We start from the raw sequence: 20,615 nt of genomic DNA, 5'->3' as shown, positions 1-20,615 counted from the left end.
TAAGCAGTTTAAGATGAATGTGTGTTGTTAGAAGCTTCATGTTTTTTGTTTTTCTTCAGGCAACAGGTTTCTCTGCTTGCCCAAAGGTTGGTCTCTACTCCTGGCTCAGAATCAGGTCAACTTCCACCTGAACCATCAAAGGTGTGCTTTCTTCTTTTTCAGTGAAAGTGACATATTCAATTTTAACTATGTTTTAAATAAGTTATTTAGTTTTATTTGTTTGTTTATTTAGGATGATGAAACAAGTGACCCACCACAGTCAAGACCTAATCCTCCCCAGTTTGTACAAGGAATCATCAGTATGTTCTGCTCATGCTGTTGGAGTGCTTATTCATTTGGAAAGATGCTATCTTGCTCTCCACAAAGATGTTCATATTTTATGCTGTTATTTTCTGTTACAGATGATGCAGAACAGCACCAGTATGAGGAATGGCTTCTGCACACTCAGCAGTTACTTCAGATGCAATTAAAATTTTTAGAGGAACAGATTGGAGCTCACCGCAAGTCACGCAAAGCGCTGTGCGCCAAGCAGCGCACGGCTAAGAAAGCTGGCAGAGAGTTTGCTGAGGCTGATGCAGAGAAACTCAAGCTGGTTACAGAAGAGCAGAGCAAGATTCAGAAACAGCTTGACCAGGTATGTAAATTTAGAAAAAAAGCATTACGTCAGACTTCGCTAAGACGCCATCAACATCACAGTGTATCTGCTTTTCAGTTGACATTGCATCCTGTTGACGCAAATGTCATTGACTACATAAAATGTGGCTGCCCACAATACTTTCATAACAAGCTGAAAATATTTCTGTACTGTAATATAAAAGCTCTGTAAACATGTTTTACAGAAAATCTCTTTACTCTGCACAGCTGCTGCCAGTCTCCAGACTGCCAACTTCTCTCTGTAGGAGTTGTTGGTGTAACACACATACGCACTATAAAGAATTAAACACAGTCACATTAGGGCAGGAATTCTAGTAGGGATGTTGAAAAATGGATTTACATCAGAATTGTGATTCTTTTAATGATTCCCAATCTATTCAGAATGTTAAAAAATAAATTTTTAGCTTATGTGACGGGTCACTCGTCCGTCGGCGTCATCGTCAGTGTGTGTAAACATCTTCTCCAAAACCACTAGACCAATGTGGCTGAAAGTCAGTGTGTAATGTTTCCTATCCTTTCCTATTCCTATGTTACCGGAATTCTGATCTGATTTGAAATATGGCCGCCATCTTGGAAATCTCATATATAGCCATTTATGCAGCAGTTGAGCTGAAATTTGCTACATGGGTAGCGATCAGTAAGCCTTAAAACATATATGACAAGTTTTGCGAAATGTTAAATTTTGACCTTGAAATGAGTCCTGAACTGTGATTGTGCCCACTTTTCCAGTTGTCACTTTAAACATATTCTCAGAAACCACTGGACCAATGAAGCTGAAACTTGGTGTGCATGTTCCTACCCATGAGTACAGTAAAGTTTGTTAAAGGTGTTCCGATCAGATTTCTGAACAACCCCAGGTTTCTTTTCAGCACTGTAGCCAGGCTGACAAAGAGTCAGAGCTCTATTGAGCCGAGTATTCCTTTAACTTTAACTAGTAATGACTTCATGACTTTCTTTGCTAATAAAATTTTAACTTTTAGAGAAAAAATTACTCATAACCATCCCAAAGACGTATCGTTATCTTTGGCTGCTTTCAGTGATGCCGGTATTTGGTTAGACTTTCTCTCAGATTGTTCTGTCTGAGTTATTTTCATTAGTTACTTCATCCAAACCATCAACATGTCTATTAGACCCCATTCCTACCAGGCTGCTCAAGGAAGCCCTACCATTATTTAATGCTTCGATCTTAAATATGATCAATCTATCTTTATTAGTTGGCTATGTACCACAGGCTTTTAAGATGGCAGTAATTAAACCATTACTTAAAAAGCCATCACTTGACCCAGCTATCTTAGCTAATTATAGGCCAATCTCCAACCTTCCTTTTCTCTCAAAAATTCTTGAAAGGGTAGTTGTAAAACAGCTAACTGATCATCTGCAGAGGAATGGTCTATTTGAAGAGTTTCAGTCAGGTTTCAGAATTCATCATAGTACAGAAACAGCATTAGTGAAGGTTACAAATGATCTTCTTATGGCCTCAGACAGTGGACTCATCTCTCTGCTTGTTCTGTTAGACCTCAGTGCTGCTTTTGATACTGTTGACCATAAAATTTTATTACAGAGATTAGAGCATGCCATAGGTATTAAAGGCACTTCGCTGCGGTGGTTTGAATCATATTTATCTAATAGATTACAATTTGTTCATGTAAATGGGGAATCTTCTTCACAGACTAAAGTTAATTATGGAGTTCCACAAGGTTCTGTGCTAGGACCAATTTTATTCACTTTATACATGCTTCCCTTAGGCAGTATTATTAGACGGCATTGCGTAAATTTTCATTGTTACGCAGATGATACCCAGCTTTATCTATCCATGAAGCCAGAGGACACACACCAATTAGCTAAACTGCAGGATTGTCTTATAGACATAAGGACATGGATGACCTCTAATTTCCTGCTTTTAAACTCAGATAAAACTGAAGTTATTGTACTTGGCCCCACAAATCTTAGAAACATGGTGTCTAACCAGATCCTTACTCTGGATGGCATTACCCTGACCTCTAGTAATACTGTGAGAAATCTTGGAGTCATTTTTGATCAGGATATGTCATTCAAAGCGCATATTAAACAAATATGTAAGACTGCTTTTTTGCATTTACGCAATATCTCTAAAATTAGAAAGGTCTTGTCTCAGAGTGATGCTGAAAAACTAATTCATGCATTTATTTCCTCTAGGCTGAACTATTGGAATTCATTATTATCAGGTTGTCCTAAAAGTTCCCTGAAAAGCCTTCAGTTAATTCAAAATGCTGCAGCTAGAGTACTGACGGGGACTAGAAGGAGAGAGCATATCTCACCCATATTGGCCTCTCTTCATTGGCTTCCTGTTAATTCTAGAATAGAATTTAAAATTCTTCTTCTTACTTATAAGGTTTTGAATAATCAGGTCCCTTCTTATCTTAGGGACCTCATAGTACCATATCACCCCAATAGAGCGCTTCGCTCTCAGACTGCAGGCTTACTTGTAGTTCCTAGGGTTTGTAAGAGTAGAATGGGAGGCAGAGCCTTCAGTTTTCAGGCTCCTCTCCTCTGGAACCAGCTCCCAATTCGGATCAGGGAGACAGACACCCTCTCTACTTTTAAGATTAGGCTTAAAACTTTCCTTTTTGCTAAAGCTTATAGTTGGGGCTGGATCAGGTGACCCTGAACCATCCCTTAGTTATGCTGCTATAGACTTAGACTGCTGGGGGGTTCCCATAATGCACTGAGTGTTTTTCTCTTTTTGCTCTGTATGCACCACTCTGCATTTAATCATTAATGATTGATCTCTGCTCCCCTCCACAGCATGTCTTTTTCCTGGTTCTCTCCCTCAGCCCCAACCAGTCCCAGCAGAAGACTGCCCCTCCCTGAGCCTGGTTCTGCTGGAGGTTTCTTCCTGTTAAAAGGGAGTTTTTCCTTCCCACTGTCGCCAAGTGCTTGCTCACAGGGGGTCAATTTGACCATTGGGGTTTTTACGTAATTATTGTATGGCCTTGCCTTACAATATAAAGCGCCTTGGGGCAACTGTTTGTTGTGATTTGGCGCTATATAAATAAAATTGATTGATTTCAAATATGGCCGCAAGGGTGGCCATCTTGAAAATCCCATGTATAGCTGTTTGTCAGCCATTTATGTAGTGTTTGAGCTGAAATTTGCTACATGGGTAGCAATCAGCAAGCCTAAAACATATCCGACAGGCTTTGGTCTGATTTCAAATATGGCTGCTATATTGAAAATGTCACCAAGAGCCATTGACTGGCAGTGTTTAAAGGTAATGAACTGAAATTTGTAGCTTCAAAACATATCAAACAGATGGGTTTTTAAAGATTTTTTTTTTTTAAATGGAAAAAAGTACATTTCGACTTTGTCTCATGTTACTAAAGTGTGACGCAGCTCTCTGCTGCTCACAAATTAAAGCTACTGTAACATGACAGCAAATGGTATATCAATCTAATATGATGTTTTTAAACATTGTGACTAATATACAGCACTACACAAATGTTTTCAGCGCATTTATTGCATTAAAAAGTATGAAAACCTGCTAAATATTTGTAAATAAATGAAATGTGTGAATTTTTAAAAAATATATATACCAATTTCAATTTTCAATTTATTTTCATTGATATAGCACCAAATCACAACAGAGATTGCCTCAAAGTGCTTCACACAGGTGAGGTCTAACCTTACCAACCCCCAGAGCAACAGTGGTAAGCAAAACTTCCCTCTGAGGAAGAAACCTCAAGCAGACCAGACTCAAAGGGGTGACCCTCTGCTTGGGCCATGCTACAAACATAAATTACACAACAATTCACAGAACAATTCACAGACGAATATACAAGAAATGCTATTGGAGCACAGGACAGGAGGGTCACCAACACAAATACAACTCCCATCTCTGGATGGAGCTGCACCTTAAACAGAGAGAAAAACAGAATCAGGCATCAGAAAGACAAAAAATACTGTATAATTTGCCAGCATTAAACAACAAGAAAAACAGAAGAAATGCTAAGGTGATCACCGGCCACTAGCCCTAAACTTCACTAAAAGACCCAGAATTTAGGTAAAGTTGAGGCCGCACTCCACTCCAATTGCTAATAAATGAATTAAGAGTAGAAAGCGTAAAACAAAACTGTACCAGTATGCTAGCCATATGAAAGGGAAAATAAGTGCGTCTTAAGTCTGGACTTGAAAATCTCCACAAAATCTTACTGTTTTATTGACGCAGGGAGATCATTCCACAGAACAGGGGCACGATAAGAGACAGCTCTGACCCGCAGACTTCTTATTCACCTTAGGGACACAAAGTAGTCCTGCACCCTGAGAACGTAAAGCCCGGGCTGGTACGTAAGGTTTAATTAGGTCAGCTAGGTAGGGAGGTGCCAGTCCATGAATAATTTTATAGGTTAGTAGCAGAACCTTAAAATCTGATCTCACTGGGACAGGAAGCCAGTGAAGGGATGCCAAAATGGGTGTAATGTAATTGTACTTTCTGCTTCGTGTCAAAAGTCTGACTGCAACATTTTGAACCAATTGGAGACCCCTAATGCTGGACTGCAGTTAACCAGAAAATAGAACATTGCAGTAGTCCAATCTAGAAGAGATAAATACATGGATCAGGGTCTCAGCATCAGCCATTGACAGGATGGGACGAATCTTAGCTATATTTCGCAGGTGGAAGAAAGCAGTCCTAGTAATATTTCTAATGTGGAGGCCAAAGAACAACGAAAGATCAAAAATTACCCCAAGGTTCCTCACTTTGTCTGCGTGTGATGTATGACACACGAGCCGAGGCTGAGCGTTAACTGGTTAAATTGATGCCGATGTCTCACTGGACCAAGAACCATCATTTCAGTCTTATCAGAGTTTAAAAGTAGGACGTTTCTAGACATCCAACTTCTCACTGCTGCAAGGCAATCTTCTAAGGATTTTATGTGAACGAGATTACCAGTAGTTATCGGCATGTATAACTGAGTATCATCTGCATAGCAGTGAAAGGTAATCCCAAAACGCTGCAATATGTGCCCAAGGGGTGCTATATAAAGGGAGAAAAGCAAGAGGCCTAAGACAGACCCCTGTGGAACCGCAAATTTCATGTCACTAAGGTTAGAGGTAGTGTTACTGTACAAAACACAGTGAGAACGACTGGTCAAGTATGACGTCAGCCATGCAAGGGCATTCCCAGTAATCCCAAAATGATTTTCCAGCCTATCAAGTAGAATATGATGATCCACTGTATCAAATGTAGCACTGAGATCTAACAGCAACAGAACTGTAGTGGTGTCCAAAAACAGTGTAAGCAGAAGATCATTTACCACTTTAGTGAGAGCCGTCTCTGTGGAATGATATTTTCTAAAAGCAGACTGCAATGGCTCAAAGAGATTATTCTCAGTAAGATAGTCTATGAGCTGCCGTGACACCAGAATTTTAGAGAAAAATGATAGATTTGATATCGGCCGATAGTTTTTCAATACACTAGGGTCAAGATTAGGTTTCTTAAGTAATGGTTTAATCACTGCAGATTTGAAACATTTAGGAACAGATCCAGAAGTTAAAGAAAGATTAATAATTTCCAGCACAGTCAGCCCAAGAGTGGGCCACAGGTCCTTAAACAGTTTTGTTGGTATAGGTTCAAATAAACAGGTTGTCCTTTTTGTTGACGTTATGAGTTTTGTCAGCATGCCGAGTCAGATACTATCAAATTCTGTAAATATAGGTAATACCTCAGTAGTACCAGTATACCAGATTATGAATCATTACTCCAAGCTCCTTAATTTGTGTGAGTCCTGATATAGCTGCTAAAAAATAAAATTAGGCATACAGTGTCTGAAAAATGCACACAGATTCAGAGATATTTTTAGCCATAAAAGTGATGTAACCTAAGTTGCTAACTATTACCTGCCTGAAGGTCACTCCACCTGTTTTCAGCTACAGTCCACTTCATGATTTACTCCAGTACACACAGTCAGTCTGGGGTGTATAGTGGTGGTGGCCAAGTGGTTAGTGCACTTTGTTTCAGTGGAGAAGGTTCCGGGGCCTTTCACACCGAGCAAGCAAACGCGGCGCTCATCGCTCTAAAATCCATTATTTTCCATGAGAAGCATTGCGCAAACTCCACATTGCGGTGCAATGCACAAAAACTGAGTTTACGTGTTGGTCTGCCGGGAGCTTACACTGCTGATTGACATCAAACTCAACACAGCCAAAGTTCAACTTAATCCAGCTTTTACCGCTGCGCAGTGTGACATGGCTTCATGTGTCCATTAGAAAGAGGCATTAGCCCAAAACACAGAAGACAATAGAGTGCAGAAATGTGGGCCAGAGGAACATCAGAACTGCTCATTTATCCATGGCAGTTTTCTAAAGAAAATCCTGACAATTTGTTTTTTGTTTTTTTTTTACATCAAGAAGAATGAATTTCTGATTGCTATACATTTTGAAGTTAAGAACATTTCTCACATTAGAAAACTTGTAATTAAAATAAGTAGAAAAAGATTCTTTAGAAATCTTTGATGTTCATTTGTAAATTAAAATCATCACTTGTCTGTTGTTTCAGATGAGATGATTTCTAGTATACAAATAATAAATGTTTGAGTTCAATGGAACGAATATTTCATGAGGTGAAAGCTGGAACATACCATTCAACGAGGAGAAACAAAACAACATCATCACATATGTCTCAATAAGACTGAATAATAACAATGATTGCATTGTATCCGGAAAGTATTCACAGCATTTCACTTTTTCCATATTTTATGTTACAGCCTTATTCCAAAATGGATGAAATCTCCCCCCCCCCCCCCCCAAAAAAAAATACTACACACAAACCTCCATAATGACAATGTGAAAAGCCCCCCCCCCCCCCATTCATTAAAAATTAAAAAAAAAAGAAAAAAAAAGAAATCGTATGTACATAAGTATTCACAGCCTTTGCCATGAAGCTCAAAATTGAGGCCAGGCGCTTCGTGTTTGCACTGATCATCCTTGAGCTTTTTCTGCAGCTTAGCTGGAGTCCACCGGGGTTAAATTCAGTTGATTGGACATGATTTGGAAAGCCACACACCTGTCCACAAATAAGGTCTCACAGTTGACAGTGCATGTCAGAGCACATGCCAAAAATGCATTCAAAATTATTGTCTGTACACCTCAAAGACAGGATTGACTTGAGGCACAATTCTTGGGAAGGATGATTGAGACACAGTGGCCTCAATCATCAATAAATGGAAGAAGTTCAGATCCACTAGGACTCTTCCTAGAGCTGGCTGCCCGTCTAAACTGAGCTTTCAGGGCAGACGAGCCTTACTCAGGGAGGTGACTAAGAACCCGATGGTCACTCTGTCAGAGTTTCAGAGCTCCTCTGTGGAGAGAGAAGAACCTTCGAGAAGGACGACCATCTCTGCAGCACTGCATTAATCAGGCCTATATGGTAGTCTGGCCAGACCGAAGCCACTCCTAGAAAAAGGCACATGGCAGATGATGAGCAACAAAATTCTTTTGTCTGATGAGATGATTGAACTCATTGGCATGAATGCTATTTGTCATGCTTGGAGGAAAACAAACACCCTACGAGGGGATATCAAAAAGTTTTGAGCCTCAAACAGAAAGAGCAAGATATTTGGATTCATAATGTTTTATTTTTCAACATAGTCTGCTTCCAACTCCATACACTTGTTCCATCTAGTTTGCCAGTCATTGATACCTGATTGGTAGAACTCAACATCTCGGTCCCCTAACCAGCCCTCCACTGCAGCAGTCAGCTCATCGTTATCCTCAAATCTCTGGCCCAGAAGGTATTTTTTCAGCCGGGAAAGAGGTGGAAGTAGCTAGGGGCTAGGTCTGGAGAATAGGGTGGGTGAGGAAGAAGTTCATAGTCACACTCGTGCACAGTGTCCATGACAACTCAGGTGGTGTGGACTGGCACATTGTCCTGGTGAAGCAGAATGGCACAACTGACACTGGAAGGTATGTCTCTTCCACACAGTGTTATGACTCAACAATTGAAGTGAGCAATATGATCCTACATGAAATAAATAGCTACGGCATTGATGTAGATCAGGTGTGATGCATTGTAATATCTGACTGGGAAAAATGTGTGAGGCTCAAAACTTTTTGACATCCCCTCGTACAGTGAAGCATGGTGGTGGCATCATCATGCTGTGGGGATGTTTTTCAGTGTCAGGATCTGGGAGACTAGTAAGGATTGAGGGAAAGATGAATACAGTAATGTACAGAGACATCCCGGATGAAAACCTGCTCCAGAGCGCTCTTGACCTCAGACTGGGGCGACTGTTCATCTTTCAGCACGACCCTAAGCACACAGCTAAGATATGAAAGGAGTGCCTTCAGGACAATTCTGGATGTCCTAGTGAGTGACCCAGCCAGAGCGCAGACCTGAATCTGATTGAACATATCTGGAGAGATCTGAAAATGCCTGTGCACAAACGCTCCTCAACCAACCTGATGGCGCTTCAGAGGTGCAGCAATGAGGAATAGGCAAAACTGCCTAAAGATAGGTGCGCCAAGCTTGTGGTGTCATATTCATGAGGACTAGAGGCTGTAATTGTTGCCAAAGGATTTTCACAGATCTGGCAACTTGCTTCTGACAGATTGTTTGTTGCTGTGATGCTACTCTGAACTTCACACGGTTGTATACGCTTCTTTTATTTCTGTTTAGCACTCTTCTGGTTATTAATTGTATCGACTCTGAACGTTATTTAACAACAGTCTTGTTGTGAATCACTAGCGGTTAGCTTTCGCTAGCTAGGTCGACACCTCCCCTCTCCGTTGTTACTTTTTATAGCTATTTCTTTTCTACCCGTTTAATACTTCTGTTCGTTTTTCAGTTGAACTGCTGTGAATTTTAAGTAATTTTTACTCCTGTGTAAAATCTTAGGAGCGGGTAGCATTTTCGCTAGCGGTTAGCTTGTGTTAGCTATTTCTGACCCTTGTCATTTTTTTATTTCATTTTTTTACACTCCTGTTAGTTAATTAACTGTTTAGTGTATTTTATAGCTGCTGCTTTTTTTTTTTTATCTGTTTAATACTTCTGTTAGTTTTTCAGTGTAACTGCTGTGAATTTTAATTCATTTATCTGCGTCTGTGTGAGCCTTAGGAGTGGTTAGCTTCTCCATTATTGGTTAGCTCGTGTTTGCTTGGCTACATTTTTGAATTTCTTAGTGCACAAAGTACACTACTTATTATACTTTACACCCTCCGTAAATCCTGCGTGATGTTGGAAGATAGGGTGGCTCTCTTAGAGAGCCGTGTCCGTAAGTTAGAGCAGCTTCTTAGCGCAGTGGAGTTAGATGTTACGGGCACTCCAGATGAGGTTAGTGTTGGGTCGGCTAGCGAGCCCATTAGCATCAGCTTAGAAATGCCGGCTGTGGAGGACGGCTTTCGGACTGTGGCTAGGTGGAGGAAGCCCCGTAGGGCTTGGTGCCCGGTTATGGCACCCCGATCACACTCGCCAGTGCGAACTGTGAAAAGGTTCTCCCCCTTGGATTTACCAGATGTGAATTCTCTGAGTCCACGCGTGACTTCCACTCCTGTCTCCAGGCCGAAACACCGGACTTTAGTGATAGGGGATTCTATCACCCGCAAAGTCAGGTTACAGATGCCGGCTGATGTTAAATGTATTCCTGGGGCCAGAGCTCCCGACATTGCATCTCATCTTAGGGTGCTGACGCTGCAGAAGGGAAGACAGACGAAGGAACATGACATGAGATATAGTCACATAGTTATTCACGTTGGCACCAATGATATCAGGATGAAGCACTCAGAGGTCACAAAAATGGACATAGAGAGGACTTGTGACCTTGCCAGAAAGATGTGTCGGCATCGATTAATAGTCTTTGGTCCCCTCCCCTCCCAGGGTACTGATGAGGCGTTTAGCAGGCTGACATCATTAAATAGGTGGCTGGCGCAATTTTGTAGACAGCAAGGCTTTAGCTTTATTGATAACTGGCCTTCGTTCTGGGGCCGCCGTGGCCTACTGATGCCGGACGGCCTCCACCCTATTGGGGAAGGCGCCGCCATCTTGTCTGCGAACATAGCTAGAGCTCTACAGGGAGGGTAACATTAGGAATCTACAGCAGTTCACGGAGCAGATGATTAGAGACCCTGCAAGGCTTATGACAAATGTGGGTGGGGAATCCATTATCTTAGCGGGGGATTAGTGCAGAAAATCCACTATGGTGATAGTGCAGTTTATCTACCAGGGAGGGAATTTCAACAAGTTGAGACTGTGGCCTGATCCCGTAGACGTGTCCATAAAAATTATAGAGGGATATGCTTTGCAAACTTAATACCCATTACTATATTGGATCATGTTGAAATTGAGGATGGCCCAATGGTTGTTCCAGCAATATCAAAGATTTCATGTCGCGTGTGGAATGTCTCAAACCTAAACCTACTTCTAGGCATCTTATATATGCCACTCTGGAACCACCCCTAAACCCAAACAGCTCAACTGTCAACCCCACTGAGGTCATTAGACTGGGTCTCATTCACATAAGATCACTGTCCTCAAAATCATTGTTGATTAATGATTTAATTATTGATCATCACTTAGATATGATTGGGTTATGTGAAACCTGGCTTAAACCTACAGCTGTCCTCCCCTTAAATGAGGCCTGCCCACCAGCATATACATTTAGTCACGTCCCTCGTGATGCGAAGCAAGGCGAGGGTGTAGCTCTTATTTATAAATTTAGGTTTAGCTTATTAGCGGTTGGGGGTCACAAATATAACTCGTTTGAACATCTGATTCGCCACTCTGCTCAAGATATTACGCATTGCCAAGGTCAGAAGAATAAAAATCAGCCGTATTACTTTGTCACTGTATATAGGCCTCCTGGCCCATATTCTGAATTCTTAGATGAATTTGGTGCTTTCATTTCTAACTTGTCAACGAGAGCAGATAACATTCTGATCATTGGTGACTTTAATGTTCATATAAATAAGCCTTCTGATCCCCTCTGCAAATCATTTATGGAAATTGTGGATGCATTAGGATTTCGGTAATACATTCGGGATTCGACGCACATTAGTGGAAATACCCTGGATCTGGTTCTCGCACATGGTATTGCTGTCACGAATATTGACATCATGCCTCTTACATCAGTGGTCTCTGATCACTCACTTATTAAGTTTACAGTTTCACTACCGTGTTTAGTGGAACGACAACCTTATTTATCATTACAGCGATGTATCAACTCCTCAACTAAGACTGAACTAGAAGCTTGATTGCCTGATGTCTTAGCCTCACTTTTGACAAATACCCAGTCAGTAGACAGACTTGTGGATAGTTTAAACTCAGTGCTCAAAATGACACTCGACATGATTGCACCACCTGTGTTGAAACCGCGCTCCCCCAAATCACAGTCACCTTGGTTCAGTGATTACCTGCGTGACCTTGAGCATAAAGCAAGAGGTCTAGAATGGAAATGGCGTCATTCAAAATTAGAAGTATTCCACCTTGCATGGCGTGATGCTATCTTAGACTATAAGCATGCACTGTTGGCTGCAAAGTGGACCTATTACTCTGATTTGATCAACAAAAACAAACATAACTCAAACTTCTTGTTCAACACGGTGGCAACACTTATTCGTGGACAACCACCTGTAGTTCGCTGTCCTTTTACAGCACAAGATTTCCTGGATTACTTTGAGAAGAAAATAGATAACATTAGGTTGAACATATCCCAGCACGCCTTAACCCAGCCACTACACCCTGCTATTGAGGTGGGCGCCACTAATGATGTATTACCTAGATTTACAGAATTTGATGGTATCTCTCTAGACATGCTGACGAAACTCATAACGTCAACAAAAAGCACAACCTGTTTATTTGATCCTATACCAACAAAACTGTTTAAGGACCTGTGGCCCACTCTTTTGCCGATTGTGCTGGAAATTATTAATCTTTCTTTAATTTCTGGATCTGTTCCTAAACGTTTCAAATATGCAGTGATTAAACCATTACTTAAGAAACCTAATCTTGACCCTAGTGTATTGAAAAACTATCGGCCGATATCAAATCTATCATTTTACTCTAAAATTCTGGAAAAAGTGGTGTCACGGCAGCTTGTAGACTATCTTACTGAGAATAATCTCTTTGAGCCGCTGCAGTCTGCTTTTAGAAAATATCATTCCTCAGAAATGGCTCTCACTAAAGTAGTGAATGATCTTCTGCTTACAATGTATTCGGACACCACTACGGTTCTGTTGCTGTTAGATCTCAGTGCTGCATTTGATACAGTGGATCATCATATTCTACTTGATAGGCTGGAAAATCATTTTGGGATTACTGGGAGTGCCCTTGCATGGCTGACGTCATACTTGACCAGTCGTTCTCACTGTGTTTTGTACAGTAACACTACCTCTAACCTTAGTGACATGAAATTTGGGGTACCTCAGGGGTCTGTCTTAGGCCCCCTGCTTTTCTCCCTTTATATAGCACCCCTTGGGCACATATTGCAGCATTTTGGGATTACCTTTCACTGCTATGCAGATGATGCTCAGTTATATATGCTGATAACTGCTGGCAATCTCGTTCACATAAAATCCTTAGAAGATTGCCTTGCATCAGTGAGAAGTTGGATGTCTAGAAACTTCCTACTTTTAAACTCTGAAAAGACTGAAATGATGGTCCAGTGAGACATCAGCATCAATTTGACCAGTTAACACTCAGCCTAGGCTCGTGTGTCATACATCACACTGACAAAGTGAGGAACCTTGGGGTAATTTTTGATCCTTCGTTGTCCTTTGGTCTCCATATTAGAAATATTACTAGGACTGCTTTCTTCCACCTGTGAAATATAGCGAAGATTCATCCCATCCTGTCTATGGCTGATGCTGAGACCCTGATCCATGCGTTCATCTCTTCTAGATTGGACTACTGCAATGTTCTTTTTTCTGGTTTACCGCAGTCTAGCATTAGGGGTCTCCAATTGGTTCAGAATGCTGCAGCCAGACTTTTGACACGAAGCAGAAAGTTTGACCACATTACACCCATTTTGGCGTCTATTCACTGGCTTCCTGTCCCAGTGAGATCAGATTTTAAGGTTCTGCTACTAACGTATAAAATTATTCATGGACTGGCACCTCCCTACCTAACTGACCTAATTAAACCTTATGTACTGGCCCGGGCTTTACGTTCTCAGGGTGCAGGACTACTTTGTGTCCCTAAGGTGAATAAGAAGTCTGCGGGTCACAGAGCTTTCTCTTATCGTGCCCCTGTTCTGTGGAATGATCTCCCTGCGTCAATAAAACAATCAGATTCTGTGGAGACTTTCAAGTCCAGACTTAAGACGCACTTATTTTCCCTTTCATATGGCTAGCATACTGGTGCAGTTTTGTTTTACACTTTTTACTCTTTTAATTCATGTTATTAGTAATTGAAGTGGGCCACGGCCTCAACTTCACCTAAATTCTGGGTCTTTTAGTGAAGCTTAGGGCTAGTGGCCAGCGATCACCTTAGTATTTCTTCTGTTCTTCTTGTTGATTAATGCTGGCAAATTATACGAGGGCTGTCCATAAAGTATAGGTCCTTTTTATTTTTTTCAAAAACTATATGGATTTCATTCATATGTTTTAACGTCAGACATGCTTGAACCTTCGTGCGCATGCGTGAGTTTTTCCGCGCCTGTCGGTGACGTCATTCGCCTGTGAGCACTCCTTGTGGGAGGAGTCGTCCAGCCCCTCGTCGGAATTCCTTTGTCTGAGAAGTTTCTGAGAGACTGGCGCTTTGTTTGATCAAAATTTTTTCTAAACCTGTGAGGCACATCGAAGTGGACACGGTTCGAAAAATTAAGCTGGTTTTCAGTGAAAATTTTAACGGCTGATGAGAGATTTTGAGGTGATACTGTCGCTTTAAGGACTTCCCACGGTGCGAGACGTTGCGCAGCGCTCTCAGGCGCCATCATCAGCCTGTTTCAAGTTGAAAACCTCCACATTTCAGGCTCTATTGATCCAGGACGTCATGAGAGAACAGAGAAGTTTCAGAAGAAGTCGGTTTCAGCATTTTATCTGGATATTCCACTGTTAAAGGAGATTTTTTTAATGAAAGACGTGCGGACGGGTCCGCGCGTCGGGACGCAGCTGGTGCGGTGTGGCGGCACAGGAAAAACACCTCCGTGTTGATAACCATTTGTAAAATCCAGGCGGCTTTTGATGGCTTTCAGTGGAGTGAGTATATGAGAAATTGTTTAACAGCTGGACATGTTCCAACTTGTCCTTAAGGCTTCCAACGGAGGTGTTTTTCCTGTGGCAGAGCGTCGCGGCGGCTGCGAGCCGACACTGCAATCCGCCCGCACGTCTTTCATTAAAAAAAATCTCCTTTAACAGTGGAATATCCAGATAAAATGCTGAAACCGACTTCTTCTGAAACTTCTCTGTTCTCTCACGATGTCCTGGATCAATAGAGCCTGAAATGTGGAGGTTTTCAGCTTGAAACAGGCTGATGATGGCGCCTGAGAGCGCTGCGCGACGTCTCGCACCGTGGGAAGTCCTTAAAGCGACAGTATCACCTCAAAATCTCTCATCAGCTGTTAAAATTTTCACTGAAAACCAGCTTAATTTTTCGAACCGTGTCCACTTCGATGTGCCTCACAGGTTTAGAAAAAATTTTGATCAAACAAAGCGCCAGTCTCTCAGAAACTTCTCAGACAAAGGAATTCCGACGAGGGGCTGGACGACTCCTCCCACAAGGAGTGCTCACAGGCGAATGACGTCACCGACAGGCGTGGAAAAACTCACGCATGCGCACGAGGGTTCAAGCATGTCTGACGTTAAAACATATGAATGAAATCCATATAGTTTTTGAAAAAAATTAAAAGGACCTATACTTTATGGACAGACCTCGTACACTATTTTTTGTCTTTCTGATGCCTGATTCTGTTTTTTCTCTGTTTAAGGTGCAGCTCCATCCAGAGATGGGAGTTGTGTTTGTGTTGGCGATCCTCCTGTCCTGTGCACCAACAGCAATTCTTGTATATTCGTCCGTGAATTGTTCTGTGAATTATTTCTGTAATTTATGTTTGTAGCATGGCCCAAGCAGAGGGTCACCCCTTTGAGTCTGGTCTGCTTGAGGTTTCTTCCTCAGAGGGAGTTTTTCCTTACCACTGTTGCTCTGGGGGTTGGTAAGGTTAGACCTTACCTGTGTGAAGCGCCTTGAGTCAACTCTGTTGTGATTTGGTGCTATATAAAGGAAATAAATTGAGGTACATCAACAAAGCATTGAGCAAAGGGTGTGAATTAATTTGTACAGTTGTGCTCAGAAGTTTACGTACCCTGGCAGAATGTTTGATATTTATTTATTTATTTTTGCCATTTTTCAGAGAATATGAATAACACACAAACTTTTTTCACTTATGGTTATTGGGTGTGTGAAGCCATTTATTGTCAAACAATTGTTTATTCTTTCTCAATCATAATGACAACAGAAACTACCCATATCACCCTGATCAAAAGTTTACATACCCTGGTGATTTTGGCCTGATAACGTGCACACAAGTTAACATAAAATGGTTTGAATGACTACAGAAGGTAACCATCATCACCTGTGATCTGTTTGCTTGTAATCGTTGTGTATGTTTCAAAGGTCAGTGAGTTTCTGGGCTCTTGACAGACCCTTGCATTTCTCATCCAGTGCTGCACTGAAGTTTCTGAGTCATAAAGAAAGCAATAGAATTGTCAGAGAAAATGTAATCTAATTTAATGGTCAATTAGCCTGTGTGTGTGTGTGTGTGTGTGTGTGTGTGTGTGTGTGTGTGTGTGTGTGTGTGTGTGTGTGTGTGTGTGTGTGTGTGTGTGTGTGTGTGTGTGTGTGTGTGTGTGTGTGTGTGTGTGTGTGTGTGTGTGTGTGTGTGTGTGTGTGTGTGTGTGTGTGTGTGTGACTTTGATCACACAAAAACCGGGGAGAGCTGACATTTGCCATTTGGTATGGTCATGTATTTTGTGTCAAGGATGAACAGTGCGAAAACAGAAAGTTGATGGGACAAATATTTTTGGAGAAATTAGCAATTTTAGCTAACCAGTAAACAATGGATGATGCGTTGCAATGCATCATGGGAATTTGGGGTTTTAAATGTATTATGGTTCATGTTAGTTTCACAGTTTTGTTAGTGTTATTGATTTGTTGTGTTTTTGTCAATTCATCAGCTTAGTTAAGTCTCATACTGTTACCATGAGTGATTTAAGTTTCATGTTGCCGGTACCATGAGTGAAAACTGAAGTGTGTTTGATGTCTTCCGCCACTGTCTCCATTTGTACCTGTCTAAAATTAGAAGCACCTGCTCTCGGCAGATTGCGAAAGAGAAAACGGTGTGTGTGTGTATAACTGCAGTCGCAGAGGAACTGGCGCGCTGATATTTTCCGTTTGGTATGCTTCTGTGTAATGGCTCAAGGATGAACGCTACCAAAATGGAACATTGGTAGGACTGATATTTTTTGAAGAAGCTATGGATATTAGGCAACAACACTGAACAATGGATGTTGCTAACTACATTCTGGACTTTCACACCATTCCAGCAGGAGGCGGTAAATCACAAAGAGTCAGGCAGGCTGTGATAGTGACCAACTCAGATTTTGCTCAAACTTTGGTAACTGGATGCACCCTCCACCAAACAGACATACACCAAAAATTTGGGCCAAATTCCCTATGGTGACCTTGCCAGGGGTTATCAAAGCTCACACCCAGTATGGCCTAAAACTGGAATTTGGTGAACAGGGAAGTTTTAGACAGCTCTTACATGAAATGTATTCAATCCCAAAAGGACCTTTGTGATCTAAGTATTATAGGAGGACAGTTCTTCTAAATAATCACTAATTTGGCTTGGGGGATTGAACGCATTGACTATCGGGGGCGCTTCAATTTGGCAAATTTCTAGAAATACTCATATTTGTGAAGGCTATTACTCAATCCGCATTTAATCTCCCAGCAAGATTTTTATTGTTTTAGAAAGGGCAATACTTACCCTTTTTAAACAATAACAAAAAAATCAGTGGGTGATTGTATGCGTTGGCCAGCAGGCGGTGCCAAAGTGGTCAAATTTGTGTTTTTCATACAACCTTGGCACCCTCTGGTGGACAACTCATTTAATGAATAATCATAAACTTTGCATTTTTCAGAAAATTAACATGCATTGTGTTAATATCTATTGAAACATCTTTGGGGGGTATCTCAATAAGCTCACAATTTGCATCTACAATGTTGAGGTTTGGTCACCTTGAAGCACCAGATTGCACACTAATTTACATGTGAAGTTTCGAAACAATGATGAATTACCCAGAACAATGCCTGTGCTACACTACTAATGTAGGTATTTACTTGTGTATTCCACAAATACAGATTAGAAAGTTGAAAACATGCGATGTATGTTGCATGATGATCATTGGAAGCACAGCCGAGTGATAGGGATCTCTGTCCATTGCAAAGCAGCTATTTGTAGCCAGCCACACTAGTAATGTCCAATCAGCACATGTTTTTGCATTTCACAGGTTGCAATTCTTCCAGTATATAGACCAATGATGACCACGATCTGGGCCACGGGTGCCCAACCTTTTTTGAACCGATATCTACTTTTAAAGTTGACAGTGTATCAAGATCTACCAAGCCATATTGAACCCCATAGTGTAGCCGCAATTTATTATGCACCAATATAATAACACAATTTTCTGGCACAAATGTGAGGTTTTAACAGTAATAATACATTATTGCAGTAACTGTGTATAGTGCAAACAATCAGCAAAAGTAGGCCTAGGACTGGCCTGTAACAACACAACAAACTCGAATAATACAATCCTTAATTCAAGCTGGAAAACTTGTTCCCTACCTTAGTGGGACTTCTGCACTGAGAGGAGGCAGCTAGCCTCTCGTAATCCAGACAGCAGGAGCTGACTGCCAGCTGTAAGCAGGCCACAAGGTGGCCATCTGTCATGGTGGATCTGTATTTTGACTTGACGATTTTCATGTGTGAAAAGGCAGATTCTCAATTCTCAATTTATTTATAAAGCACTTTAAAATGCATACCAACAACCAAAGCGCTGTACACAACAAGAACAGGCAAGTTAAAATAAATAAATAAATAAACCACAGTTAAAAGCAGAAACACTAAAAAAAAACGTTAAACTATATTAAAAGCCAAAGAGAAGAAATGTGTTTTAAGAGAAGATTTAAAAGCAGAGAGAGAATCAGCCTGCCTAATGTGCAAAGGAAGATCATTCCACAGTTTTGGGGCAATGACTGAAAAATCTCGGTCACCTCTACGCTTCCTCTTTGACCTTGGGATAACCAACAGTGACAAATCAACTGACCTGAGGGAGCGTGAAGGGACGTATAAATGGAGCAGGTCAGACAGATATAGCGGGGCAAAGCCATGAAGACATTTAAAAACAAAAGAATTTTAAAATCAATTCTAAAACGAACTGGGAGCCAATGAAGTGAGGCCAAAACCGGTGTAATGTGCTCGCACCTTCTAACACCAGCTAAAAGTCGAGCAGCAGCATTTTGCACAATCTGTAGGCGAGTTAGCAGAGTCTGAGTCAGCCCAATATAAAGTGCATTGCAATAGTCCAGGCGATTAGTGATAAAAGCATGGATTAAAATCTCAAAATGATGCCGTGAAAGAAATTGCTTCACCTTGGCCAGTTGTCTAAGTTGATAGAAACTAGACTTGACTACTGACCTAATCTGAGCATCAAATTTAAGATCACTGTCCAGTTTTACACCCAGGTTTGTTGCTGTCTGTGTCAGATACTGACTCATGGCACCCAGATCAACATTGATTTTGGAAGTGTCACTAGGTCCAAACAGTAACACCTCAGTCTTATCATTCAGGTGTAGAAAATTTATGGACAACCATGCCTTAATGTCACCAATGCACTCTAGGAGATGGTTTGCAGAGTATGCATTTTGCTGCTTCAGTGGCAAATAAATTTGACAGTCAGCAGCATAAAAATGAAAAGAGATATCATGTCTCCTAAAAATTGATCCCATTGGGAGTAGATACAAAGAAAAAAGAAGCAGACCAAGTATGGAGCCTTGAGCACCCCACATGTAAGGGGCGCTGCAGATTCACACAGATAAGTTGATCCAAAAAGTGTAGTCAAATTCTGTGCAGTTTGTCTGAGGTTCGGGTGTTTCTCTTTCTGCATTAGATTCCAAAATTGGACGTTTAAGCCAGGTGTTGCTCTGGATTTCATCTCAATGTCATTTTTCAGTGTGAGGATCTCATTTTCAATACCACAGCTATCCAAGTTGAAGATTGATTCTATTTTGGATGTTATACAGTCCATATCAATATTTTCCCCAAATGGAAGAGAGAAAAGTGAGAACAGGCTCAATGGAAGCAAAATCAGTAAAGCGCCTGTCAAATTCTGACAAGATGCTCTGCACTTGCTCAGCATAATGTGCACTCTCAAGCGCCGCACAATCTTTGCCTTGACACTTAAGTTCCGCATCCATGTGTGGAAAGTTCTGTAGATCACACTGTTGCAGCCTGCTCAATAGCAAGTGTAACTTGCTTTTGAATGTGTTCATGGAGCTGATCATGTTGATGATGTTTTTGTCTTTACCCTGCAGTTCTAGATTCAAGTTATTGAGCTTGTCGGTCAGATCAGTAAGAAAGGCTAAATCCAGGAGCCACTGACTGTCTTCTAGCTGTGCATATTCAGCATGAGTTGACTGTTTCAGAAATTCTTTAATTTCAGGCAACAACTGAGAAAACCGTTTCAGAAGTTTCCCTCGGCTGAGCCATCAAACCTCTGTGTGCAGCAGCAGATCTGTGTGTTCTGTACCTGTCTCCTCCAGCTGTGCATGAAATAATCCCCTCTGTAGACTCCTGGCTCAAACAGAAAAAGCAATTTTGTTGGTCACATCCATAACATCTTCCATATTTAAAATCTTCCCACACAACCCTTGCTGGCAAATTATGCAATGGTAATTCAGGAATTCCGGGAAAGATTCACACTTTTTGCACAATCTG

At 41.3% G+C, this 20,615-nt stretch overlaps 1 protein-coding gene across 1 annotated transcript in view; it reads left to right on the top strand.

Moving 5' to 3' along the window:
* The window catches only part of kmt2d (lysine (K)-specific methyltransferase 2D), a 130,320-nt gene that overhangs the window by 92,284 nt on the left and 17,421 nt on the right, over positions 1–20,615 (top strand). Inside the window, exons 37-39 of the mRNA XM_034172406.1 lie at positions 60–141; positions 233–299; positions 402–634. Coding sequence (XP_034028297.1) covers positions 60–141; positions 233–299; positions 402–634 — 382 coding nt within the window. The remainder of the gene's footprint in view (positions 1–59; positions 142–232; positions 300–401; positions 635–20,615) is intronic.

The sequence above is a fragment of the Thalassophryne amazonica genome, chromosome 6 (assembly GCF_902500255.1).
Source record: "Thalassophryne amazonica chromosome 6, fThaAma1.1, whole genome shotgun sequence".
Lineage (NCBI taxonomy): Eukaryota > Metazoa > Chordata > Actinopteri > Batrachoidiformes > Batrachoididae > Thalassophryne > Thalassophryne amazonica.
The sequence above is the reverse complement of the archived record's forward strand: the minus strand, read 5'-3'. Positions and strand labels throughout refer to the sequence as shown.